Source organism: Lutra lutra, chromosome 3, assembly GCF_902655055.1.
Source record: "Lutra lutra chromosome 3, mLutLut1.2, whole genome shotgun sequence".
NCBI classification, from domain to species: Eukaryota; Metazoa; Chordata; class Mammalia; order Carnivora; family Mustelidae; genus Lutra; species Lutra lutra.
Window position 1 is genome coordinate 96,942,554 of NC_062280.1, and position 12,992 is coordinate 96,955,545.

A 12,992-nucleotide genomic window follows, 5' to 3' on the forward strand; every position below is an offset into this window, starting at 1 on the left:
CATAATTCTGCCTTAGTATATGTAGATGAGCAGTAACTTATGCATTACTGAAATACATGGGAACTAAACTCTTCTACTGCATTAAGTGAAATGTCAACATAAATTCCCCCCCAAAATTACAGATAATATTGAGTATCTGAACTTACAAACTCTAAAATAGTTTTCTTTTCAACTGTAAGAATTTACGTTCACACACACACACACACACACACACACACAAATAAGAATTTACGTTCACTACAAAAGACTTAGAAAAATATATAAATGTATAAAAGACAAAAAGAAATATAATTTTACACCTGGGAAAAACTGCTGTTAACATTTGGCTTTATTTCTTCCCCATTAAGTTTCTATAAATATAGATCAGCAAAACTGAAAGCACTTGGTATACAAAATACTATATTCTACTTTACTACAAATATTATGATCATTTTCTACGTTACTAGAGATTCTTAAAAAAAAAGACAACAACTTGTAATGGATCCATTAACTTTCCATTGTATACATAAATCATGATTTACACCATTCTTTTATGTTTGTACTTAGGCCGCTTCACTGTTTTTCCCCTATTACAAATTTGTTACAGTGAACACCTTTGAGTATAAATCATGTCCAAAGTTTATTAACACTTTCTTAGGGTGGATTTCCTAGAAGAGGAAAATTAATGGGTCAAAAGACTAATTGTGCTAACAAACAAAAAACCTACATATACAAACGAAAATTGAAATTTTTACCCTGGAATCAGAAAATTGTTTTCCCATCTGAAACGCATTTCAAGAACAAATTCCTGCCAAAGGTGTGCCACTCCTTTTAATCCTCCATGGTAGAAATTGATCATACAAAGACACAAAGCCAATTTGTATGTTAAACTGTCAGATGGTGCAGATTTGAACTGATTGTAGAGATTCTGGATTTAACAAAACAGAAACAAAGCAAAACTTGTTAACAACATATTTGCAGGGACACCTGGGTGGCTCAGTGGGTTAAGCCTCTGCCTTCGGCTCAGGTCATGATCTCAGGGTCCTGGGATCCAGCCCTGCATCGGGCTCTCTGCTCAGTGGGGAGCCTGCTTCCCTTCCTCTCTCTGCCTGCCTCTCTGCCTACTTGTGATCTCCGTCTCTCTGTCAAATAAATAAATAAAATCTCTTAAAAAAAATATTTGCAGGTATAATCAAAAACTGTGTGGGGAGAGATATTAATACCAAAATTAACCTATTCTACCAAACTACCTTTTATTAAAAGCTTAATACATTACTATCTAAATTGTTCTTAGGCAGTACCGTGTTTTCAAAATTTCTGCAAGGATCAAAAGACTGATGCTACAGTTTAGAAAAGCTAAAGTCACAACTTTCAATTTCTTCTGTGGGAGCTTCAAGATGTATTCCAAATATGGGGTTTTTTTATCTTTTATTTTTTTAAAGTTTTATTTATTTGGGAGAGAGAACACGAAAGAGAGAGCACATACATGTGTGAACATGAGTGTGGGGGAAGGGGGACAGAAGGAGAGGGAGAATCAAACTCTGCTGAGCAGGACGCAGGACGTGGGGCTCCTTCCCAGAACCCCCAGGATCATGACCTGAGCCGAAGGCAGATGAAACTGATCCACACAGGCACCCCTTAAAATCTTTTAATTATGAGTATACATTTATTATCAAAATCAGAAACATAAAATCAGAACTATATAAATTGAAAATATAAAGCCTCTGCTTTTCCTTATTTCATGAAATCTACTTCCCAAAGTAACCACTGAAAATAGTTTGATTTATCTCTATGCCTCTTAAACATCTCATTTCTCAATTTATTAAAGACCTAGATAAGGAACACATGAAAATTTTGCTTCATTTTACACATTTTATTTCATTAAAAAGTGTTCCACTCACTGGTTTTGAAATACAGAGAAGAAACAATGGCAAAACATCAATTTGATAATTGTATAAAAAGTCTAAAATGAGGGAAATCCTACAATCATACACAATATACTTATTTTTTCACTGTTTCCAGAAAAGTTTTTGCCACCCAAAATACATATGTATGGTCAATGTATCATAATTTGAGTGGAGGTCATGATCTCTACTCAAGCTTTCCTAAGGTGGTTTTTTTTTTTAACTTTTTTTTTTTCAGATTTTATTTATTTATTTGACAGACAGAGATCACAAGTAGGCAGAGAGGCAGGCAGAGAGAGAGGAAGGGAAGCAGTCTCCCGCCGAGCAGAGAGCCAGATGTAGGGCTCAATCCCATGACCCTGGGATCATGACCTGAGCCAAAGGCAGAGGCTTTAACTCACTGAGCCACCCAGGTACCCCCCCAAGGCGATTTTTAAAATAAAAAGATTCTTGAGGAGCCTGGGGTGATTCAGTAGGTAAAGTGGCCAATTCCTCCTTTTTTTTTTTGAGAGAGGGAAAGAGAGAGAGAGAGAGTGCGCGCATGAGCAAGTGGAAGAGACAGGGGCAGAGGGAAAAGCAGACTCCCTGATGAGCAGGGAGCCTGATGTGGGGCTCGATCCCAGGACCTTGGGATCAAGACCTGAGACAAAGGCAGATGCTTAACCAACTGAGCCACCCAGGCACCCCAAAGTAGCCAACTCCTCATTTTCACTGAGGTCAAGACCTCAGGACCCTGGGATAGAGCTCTGCACTGGGCTCTGTGCTCAGCAGAGAGTCTGCTTGAAGATTCTCTCTCCCTCTACCCTCTGTGCCCCCATCACCTGGTCATATGAGTGTGAGCCTGCTCTCTCTCTCAAATAAATAAATAAATATTTTTAAAAATTAAATTAAAAAATAAAAAGTCCTTATGCTACTAAACTAGCAATATAGCAACCCCTTAGAAATTCAATGCATTTTAAATATTTTAATATTAAACTCCAACTTACATAATCTTCACTCCCTGAAACAGGATTATTGTTGTCTGTGGAAGAACTTGCATCTAATGGTTTCTCAGAAGCAGCATCAGGGAATAAGAACTTAGGGAGAAAAAAAAAAAACCCACATTTAAACCAAATTTCCTACTTTGTTAATATTCATAATCCATATAAACACCATTTTATTTTTTCATGGTTTTGCTATTAAAACAATGGCAATGTGCTTACAGTACCGGCCAGTGGGCTCTACACTTTATCAAACATTTTGCTTTTCTTTGAAAATATGGAGTTTCAGTGATAAGCCAATTTTAGAAATCAGAGATTTTTCTTAAAACCACCTGGTTTTGTAGACTAAACAAAGCAAACCAAAATCTCTTCACTACTATCCATGGTCATTAAATTTCTGAAAAAATATTAGACAAAACCTATGAGAAAAATTTTAAATATGCATATATCCATGAGGCTCTATGAAGTTATATAGTTCATTATATTAAGAATATGATATGTGGGACGCCTGGGTGGCTCAGTTGGTTGGACGACTGCCTTCAGCTCAGGTCATGATCCTGGAGTCCCAGGATCGAGTCCCACATCCGGCTCCCAGCTCCACAGGGAGTCTGCTTCTCCCTCTGACCTTCTCCTCGCTCATGCTCTCTCTCACTGTCTGTCTCTCAAATAAATAAAATCTTTAAAAAAAAAAAAAAAAAGAATATGATATGTAAGACCATAACTTTACGAGATACCCCTAGAAAGTGGGAAGTAGTCTAAACCTGTAATGACCATTTCATCTTTTCCACATGGTTCCTGTTTATGTATGTGTGGGAATGACCAAAAAAAAAAAAAAAAAAAATCCAGTGCCTATAATAACTAGAATAAAATCTCTAAGGATATATAGAATATATTTTTAAGAAGGAGCCTTCCCAGGATGGCCGGGTGGCTCAGTCAGGTAAGCAGCTGACTCTTGGTCTTGATCTCAGGGTTGTGGGTTCAGGCCCTGCATTTGGCTTCCCAGCATGGAATCTCCTTTAAAGAAAAAAAAAAAAAGAAGGGGCCTTCTCTGCAGAAATTTATTTTCAGTCCTTTTAGCACTGTTCTTCCCAAGTGTTTTGTTGTACTGCTGACTTGTGATTCCTTCTACTATGCATACTATGCCACATATTACAGCAGACTTTTTTAAATTTAGAGGAACTACTCTGTACCAACCCCCACTACTAGGTACACTTACAAATAATATCCTAATCTAAAACCACTGTGTAAGGTAAATATTACTGCCCATTTCTTACAAATATACAAGCTTAAAATCTGGTTAGGGGTCTTATTCAGATTAATGGCTGGGATGACATTAACATCAAGTTTCCAAGCCCAATATTTTTTTCATTGCACTACTAAAAGGTTGTTTCCAAGACTATCTTAATGCACAAATTGCCAGAAATATGATTATACCTACAATTACAGTAAGAACAGCCATCATTTACCAGAGGCCTATTATGTACCAGGCAGTTTAATAGATGGTCCTTTCATCCTCTAAACAATCTAACAGGGTTTTATTAGCTTCATTTATAGATGACAAAACTGAAATTAAATGACTTACTCAAAATGGTACAATAAGTCAGGATTAACCATGGTGTGTGGGGTTCCCAGGCTGGGCCTCTTCCACCACTCTATACCTAGGAGACACCTTAGCTCTTTCTAGTACTTACCATAAAGCTTTCCCCAGACTTTTGTGAAAGGAAGCTTTCAAAAATCTAGTTCTGATGTTGACCTTCTGCTTAAAATAATACTAAACTGTAAGATGAAGCCCAACATTTCAGCACTATTCCTCTGTTTCAAAAACCTTCTCTTCACGATGCAACTCAAGTGCCCTTCTTTATGACACCTTCACGACCTAATTCCCACTGCCCAGACAGAGACAGACACATCCTCTGCTGTGTTCTCCCAGCCATTTTGCCAGACTACTCCCATGCAACATGGTATTGTTAACTATGGTTTACTTTCCTTCTTCCTATTAAACTAGTGGGAATTTTCTGAATGTGGACACTTTGTTTTACTCATTTTACATTCCCAATCTAGTGTCTACCACCTAGAAGGGACCAGATCAATAATGAATAAATGAGTATGCATACAGACATAGAAAGATACTACATTTAGTTACCAAGAGAATCATATTGAGGACATCATTATTCAGTGGTGACTCTTCTACACCTCTGTGTTTTCGTATTTTCTTCTTTGCAGTGTGTACCATATTTGAAACTGATAATTTATGAATTGGAACTGGTGCTGGCTCTGTCAACTTTGACAAAGCATGAGTTATATCAGCAATTTCTAGAAAAAGAATAGAAGAGAAATTGTATCACCAACCTTAGCAAGTTAAAATGATGAGTAAATTGTTGATTGTATAAAATATTTTAGTTACTCTTTTCACTGAGTTATATGGCCTCAGAATTATAAAATTGTAAGACACATATTCAGCTTTATATGCATCCATAATGACAAAGGTATAACACAAATTATTTCTCTCTAGAAGTTTAAAAATAAACCTCTAAAACCCTGCTTTTCAAAATATCTTACATTTTTGGTAGAAAGCCCTTATTAAATGTGCTTAATTTTTAAGCTCAGAGGATAGCCTGGAGAGAAATGGTAGTACTCTAGTCCATGAAAACTTGTTTTTCCAACTTAATTCAAATGTGAAAATAGATGAAAAATTACTGGAAAAATGCCTAAGAAAAAGGGTTAGATGTTTGAAAATAACTTAAAAAAAAAAAAAAAGGAAAAGAGTTCACCTCTCCCTTCTTCCTCAAATGTGGATCGTCCAAGAATCTCATCAGTTGACTCCTTTCGACGGCAAATTTTAAAGAATTCAGTGACAAAATCACCTACAGAAAAAATATTACTCATTTTTGACACTTAACGAAAAGAAATCAGAACTACAAATTAAAATACACGTCTTTTCACAAAAGCTTTAAGTAAGATATGGTAGAAAAAGAAACCATTCAGTTTCTCCACCCAAGACAAAAATTAATCCCATTCCAAAAGTAACCTGTTCTTCCCTTCTCTCCATGTCCCAGGATATTAAAAAAGTTTTTCCTTAGAATTCCTTCTAGAATGAAAGGAAAAGTAACAGTACCTAGTAATATTAAGCACTTACTATGTGCCTAAAGAAGACAAATAATTATCTGTTCTCAATGAGTTGTAGAAGTAACAAAAATATTACTATATGCACATATTGCCACCTTAACTGCCACCCTTCTAGAATTCTGGGTCCATTAAAAAAAATTTAAAAAGAAATTCTCATCCTTTCACGAAGATGGTGCCAAAGACCAAGAAGAAAACCCTTGCCCTTCCCAAAGAAGCCAAAGTAAAAGCTTTGAAGGCCAAGAAAGCAGTGCTGAAAGGCATCCACAGTCACAAAAAAAAAGGATCCACAAGTTATGTACATTCCAATGATCCAAGACACTGCATCTCTGAAGGCAGCCCAAATATCCTCAAAAGAGTGCCCTCAGGAGAAACAAGCTGGATCACTATGCCATCATCAAGGTCCCCCTAACAACTGAGTCAGCCATGAAGAAACTAGAAGACAACAACATACTTATAGTCATTGTGGATGTCAAGGCCAACAGGCACCAAATCAAACAGGCTGTGAAGAAGCTCTATGACACTGATGTGGGCAAGGTCAACACCTTGATTAAGCCTGATGGAGAGAAGGCGTATGTTTGACTGGCTCCTGACTATGATTGCTTTGGATGTTGCCAACAACACTGGGATCATCTAACCTGAGTCCAGCTGGCTAAATCTAATTTTTTTTTGGCCACAAAAAAAAGAGAGACAGAGAGACACACACACACACACACACAGAGAGAGAGAGAAAGAAATTCTGAAGATATGTTTCTAGAGGATTAAGAAATCATGTAGCATAGTTATTTCAGCTTCAGCTGCATGTTAATCATACACTTCGCTTCCTTTCATGTTAATGGTATACTTCCTAATCATTATTATAAGGGGAAAAGGTTGGCTATCTTCTGAAGAGCTGCAGTGAGACATTTGTACAAAGAAATTAAAGTTTAACAGGAACTGCCAGTGCCAAAACTATTAGACAATACAAGATTGCAAGTATATCTAAGTTTTAGAATTCATCAACCAGTTCTGAATAAATCTAGAACACTTTCTGAACCTCTTCAGAAAAGTAAGATAATCTTATAATTCAACCATATAAACTATATGATTCTAGTTAATTATCTATGACTATATAATCCTTTAATCTCATCATATAAACATATGAAGTCAAAGAGATAGGGTGGGATCATGGAACAAAATATTAAAATGAGAATACTTAAATTCTAAGGTCCTCTGCAATTATCACAGAAGTCAGTGGATGAGAAACAATACGGAACTAGGAAACAATTTAGTAAATAAATTTAATAACTTAATAATTCAATGATTTAACAAGAGAAATATTTGTTGAGCATTTACTATATAAAAGGCACTGTATTAAATGTGATACACAAAGACACACATAATTTTATTTGATCCTCTCAATAACTCTATGCATATACTATTATCTCTATTGTACTGAGACCTGAAGAAATTAATGAAACTTGTTCAAACTGGCAGACCTAGGATTTAGAATAAGGTCTAACCAATTCTTAAACTCTTGATATTAACCCTCCACTGTCTCCCTAAAAAATACCTCAAGACAAACTCATAAATGGCAGGAATTTTACCTTATACATCTTTGTATTCACCATTATGTAATTAGCAAAAATGGCAAGTGCTAATTAGCATTTAATAAATAGCATATGATGAATTTTAAAGAACTCAAGAAAATAATACTTTAGAGAAATGCATCATTACTGTCATAAATAAATATTTAGTAACTCCATTAGTTGGATGGTAATATATCAGGTTATATGGAGTGAAGGTGGCTTATGTGAAAACAGAAATGAACTATCTTCGCAGGTACTAAATATGAGAGAAAAAGATGGAAAGACTCGTTGAGGAGATGGGTTCAAAAGACTTCACGAAAGACACACATCTACAAAAATGATAAAAGAAAGAAATGCCAGCCATGGGATATAATAACATTAACTCGAAGGCAAAATCAACATTTTTTGAAGTTATTTCTATTTATAATATTTCACTTGATCCTCTACACCTCTTTCCCTCTATCAGAAAATGGGTTTCCAGATGTGGTACAACTCTATGGAAGGGCTATAATTAGATTGTCAAAATCAGTGCTCTTCCCTTCATATACCACAGCTCCAGAGGATGGCAAAAGGCACAAAGTGCTACGCTAACAAGAATGGAAGATGCAAAATGCCACAAGAAGAAATAAAGGGAGTGACGTAAAAGCCTTAGAAGAATAAAACTTAGATCATGAGAAAATATGTGAGAATTCTGAGCTGTAGACTGCTTAAAACTAAAAGACAAGAAAGAAATCCTGCTAGTGCTATTCAAGACTTAGGATTCACTGCTGTTGGCAAAGTTTTCTTTTTTAGTGGTATTTACCAAGAAGATCACAAATGTAAAAAAAAAAAAAAAAAGTACCCTTTTGATAGGTGAAATAAAGTATAAGGAATACATTCAGTCTTCCTAATTTGGAAGATGGGCAGACTGGTGGGGAAGGAACATAATTTCAGGAAAGGAACATAAGCATGTCTTACCCAGCAAACACTGAGGATTCTCAGCTTTTCGAACTCTAACAGACCAATGGGGAGCCTGAATAGGATCCAAATCACTAAAATACAAAACAAATACAAGATCCTAATTATGACAATGTACAACTCATTAATTTATCAAAATTCAGTCTAATTAATTATATAAAAGGACAAGCAATCCATCTTGCCTCCCTTAAACTTACTGTTATTCAGATGATCAGGCCATTTGGATAAGTTTTAAAAAACCCAGAATCTTAAGAAATCAAAGTTTATAGACAAAAAAACACAAAAAGAAAAACCATAATCAAAACAATACAGAGGGGCACCTGGGTGGCTCAGTGGGTTAAAGCCTCTGCTTTCGGCTCAGGTCATGATCCCAGGGTCCTGGGATTGAGCCCCACATCGGGCTCTCTGCTCAGCAGGGAGCCTGCTTCCCCCCTCTCTCTGTCTGCTTGTGATCTCTATCAAATAAATAAATAAAATCTTTAAAAAAAAACAACAGAATAATCAAAACCTACATATGAAAATTTTCTGAACAGGCAATGTACACTGATAATCTAATAAAACAATTAAGTTTAGAAAACAGTAAAAAAGAAATGAGAAGCAAGCATGCACAATGATCTTAATCAGTTTTTTACAGCACTAACAGTAAAAACAGACTACTAAAATTTGCACAAGATCAAATGTGCCCTATTTTCTCAAACAGATTATACATCCACTTAATGGATTATGCAGCAATTTTAAAAATAATAACACAGATCTTTATTTATTAGCATACAATATGTAAAGATACATACCCAATAAAACAACAAATCAATAAATTTAAATTTTATTTTATTTTATTTTATTTTTTTAAAGATTTTATTTATTTATTTGTCAGAGAGAGAGGGAGAGAGAGCGAGCACAGGCAGACAGAATGGCAGGCAGAGGCAGAGGGAGAAGCAGGTTCCCTGACGAGCAAGGAGCCCGATGCGGGACTCCATCCCAGGACGCTGGGATCATGACCTGAGCCGAAGGCAGCTGCTTAACCAACTGAGCCACCCAGCCGTCCCAATAAATTTAAATTTTAAAAAGATGTGTTCCAGGGGCACCTGCATGGCTCAGTGGGTTAAGCCTCTTTTGGCTCAGGTCATGATCCTAGGGTCCTGGGATTGAGCCCCACATCGGGCTCTCTACTCAGCAGGGAGACTGCTTCCTCCTCTCACTGCCTGCCTCTCTACCTACTTGTGATCTCTATCTGTCAAATAAATAAATAAAATCTTAAAAAAAAAAAAAGATGTGTTCTCATAAAAAATATTGAATCATTACGTTGTCCATGTGAAACTAATATAATGTTACATGCCTACTACATCTCAATTAAAAAAAAAAATATACACCCCAAAATGCTAACTGGCCATTTCTTAAGTAATAGGATTGCATGCAGTCCTTATCTCTTTCTTTGTATCTGTCTAAATTATCTGATTAAGAAAGCTCATGTTACTTTTATCAACAAATACAACCCATTTTTTTTCTGATTAAGAAAGCTCATATTACTTTTATCATCAACAAATACAACCCACTTATTTTAATTACAACAAAAAAAGTGTCTTTCTTCTCACTGTTCTGCATCATGTGTGAGAAGATACTAAAATCGTGTTCCTCTTTCTCTACATTCTTTCTAGATATTGTTTGCTATAATTTTTTAGTTGTTTCCATTGCACAGGAGTATATGACTGGGATGTTTCATTATTTATGACATTTAAAGTTCAAATATTACTCCTACATACTCTAATGACCATCACCTCTTCAAAGTATTTTACCAAATGCTTCTAACTAGCTAAGAAAAGTTCAACAGAATTATGAGCTGTATCCCTGCTTAAAGATATCTTTGCTAAAACAAAGTAAGACTGAGATTGTTCAGGGTAGGAGGGATGGTTCAATAGGTGATGGAAATTACGGAGTGCACTTGTGATAAGCACAGGTTCATGTATGGAAGTGTGGAATTACTATGTTGTATACTTAAAACTAATAGAACACTGTATGTTAATTAACTGGAATTAAAACAAAACTTAAAAAATGAAAAACTGTACATTATCCCTGAACTAAAGATCACATTCCCAGGGTCAACAGCTTAAAATACATCTCTAATACATGTCTAATCAGCCTAAAAAGTGACCTTTAAAGGTAAAAAATCAAACAACCTAATTAGAAACTAATAGAAAAAGGAAAGTTGCTAACCAATTGGTGGTTAATTTATTCTACTGAAATGTCTGAATCTCAGTATACTCTTCTTAACATACTTACGAATAAACATCATTATCCACAATGATACCTTCAGTCAGGTGAGGCCATGTAGTTGCTAAATGGAGTTCACTGAAACAAATAAAACATAAAATAGATCCAAAAGTTTTAATAGTGTAGGTATATCCTCTGACTCAGCAATTCTACTTCTAGAACTGTGTTCTAATAACCAGAAATGTACATAGAAGTATGTTAAAAGTGGTGCTATTTATAATGTAGTAAAACAGGAGATGACCAGTTTATTAGCAAACGGCAGCACACCCATATGAAGTTAATGCCTTGCAGACATTAAAAACACATACTATACATAATAGCCCAAAAGTGTAAATAACCCCAGTATCTATCAGCTGATCAATGGAGAAATAAAATGTGGTATTAGCCATATAATGGCATATTCAATGCCAATTGAAAGTAATGAAATACTGACCATGCTACAATAGAGACGAACCTGAGAAACATTCTGCTAAGTGAAAGAAATCGGACACAAAAGGCCACATACTGCATAACACAATTCATATGCAATGTCCGGAAGAGGCAAATCCATAAGGAAAGAAGGCAGATTAGTATTTGCCTAGAGCTGGATGGCCTAGGGAGATCAGGGGGATGACAGCTAAGAGGTGAAGGGTTTCTGTTTGGGATGATGAAAGTGTTGTGGAATTAGAAAATGATGATGATAGCTCAACTTTGGAAACACCAAAACCACTGAATTGTTGTATACTTTACATGGTGAATATGGTACATTAATTATATCTCATTTTGAAAAAACCATGTTATAGATCAGAGGTTAATAAACATTTTCTACGAACAAACACAGAGCAAATATTCTAAGCTTCTGGGACCAGGCAGTCTCTGTTACATTCTTAGTTTTTTCTTCTAAACCCCCCAAAATGTAAAAGCGATACAGAAATAAGCTAGTGGCCAGATTTGGTCCACAGGTCCTAGTTCTCTGACTTTTTAATATAGATAAATTTTAAGTTCCAAAAAGTCTGCATGTAAAATAAAGAAAACAAGCCACCAAACATATAGAGGATGACATACATTTATAAAATATACAAACATACCAAGCAAAGAGTTATCATAGCAGACCTGATACTTAAAAAAGGACAACCTGCAAGGTTCACCTTTGGATTGCCATCTGGGAACTTAGATTTCAGGGGGTTCCTATCATTCATTGATAAGAGTAGCTCACTGTGGGGCACCTGGGTGGCTCAGTGGGTTAAGCCTCTGCCTTCAGCTCAGGTCATGGTCTCAGGGTCCTGAGATTGAGCCCCGCATTGGGCTCTCTGCTCAGCGGAGAGCCTGCTTCCCCCTCTCTCTGCCTGCCTCTCTGCCTACTTGTGCGCGCTCTCTCTCTGTCAAATAAATAAATAAAATATTAAAAAAAAAAAAAAGAGTAGCTCACTGTGCCTCAACTACTGGTGCAAACAATATGGTTTATGCTGAACACCTGCCTTCCTTCTGGTACATGAAGAGAGTGCCTAAGTCACCAGCCTCAGATAAACACACCACACATTGAGCCTCTGAGTTTCCCTGGTAGAAAGCCTTTCATACATGTTGTCAAAATTCACTGCTGCGAGAATTAAGAGGTCCTAAGCGACTACACTGGGAAAGGAAGCTGGTCCTTGGTTGGCTCAGGACCTCACCCTATGTGCATTTTCCCTTTGCTGATTTTTACATTATATCCTTTCAATGTAGTCACTATAGCCATGAGCACAATCAAATGCTGTGAGTCCTCCTAGCAAATCACTGAACTCAAGAGTCTTGCAGAGAGCAAGCGGTCATCAGTGACCATCTACTAATAGTGGGATTATCAATTTAGTGAGTTTTTTTTTTTTTTTTCCCTGTTGAGATTTTGAACCCACTGCTTGGAGAGTAAAGTTTGGAGAGTAAAGAAGCCAAAAGAACCAATTACTTATTTCTCTGATCTTCAGTGGTGCTCAACTGACTGGCAACTCCAGTCTGGACTCCACATTTTAGAATTCTCTGTAATAACAGGGCTAGAATTTATAACAATATAGTATAACCTTGGTTAATAACTGGACAACTAAAAAATAATAATAATAACTGGACAACTAGCCACCCTTGACTCAAGCCTATTTTCTGAGCTGGACCCTACAATGGTCCCAATTAAACCTCTCTGTATTACCAAGTACCTCTTCAGTAAGATGATTTTTTGCCTGAATTAGTCACAGTTGACTACTATAGTT

At 36.2% G+C, this 12,992-nt stretch overlaps 1 protein-coding gene across 2 annotated transcripts in view; it reads right to left on the minus strand.

Moving 5' to 3' along the window:
• Positions 1-12,992, minus strand: part of RAB3GAP1 (RAB3 GTPase activating protein catalytic subunit 1) — a 116,546-nt gene that overhangs the window by 34,209 nt on the left and 69,345 nt on the right. For both annotated transcript variants that reach the window (XM_047722510.1, XM_047722511.1), the window contains exons 10-15: positions 10,789-10,857; positions 8,512-8,585; positions 5,635-5,727; positions 5,007-5,176; positions 2,870-2,959; positions 735-907 (exon numbers count right to left, since the gene is read on the minus strand). In XM_047722510.1, the coding sequence (XP_047578466.1) occupies positions 735-907; positions 2,870-2,959; positions 5,007-5,176; positions 5,635-5,727; positions 8,512-8,585; positions 10,789-10,857 (669 nt within the window). The remainder of the gene's footprint in view (positions 1-734; positions 908-2,869; positions 2,960-5,006; positions 5,177-5,634; positions 5,728-8,511; positions 8,586-10,788; positions 10,858-12,992) is intronic.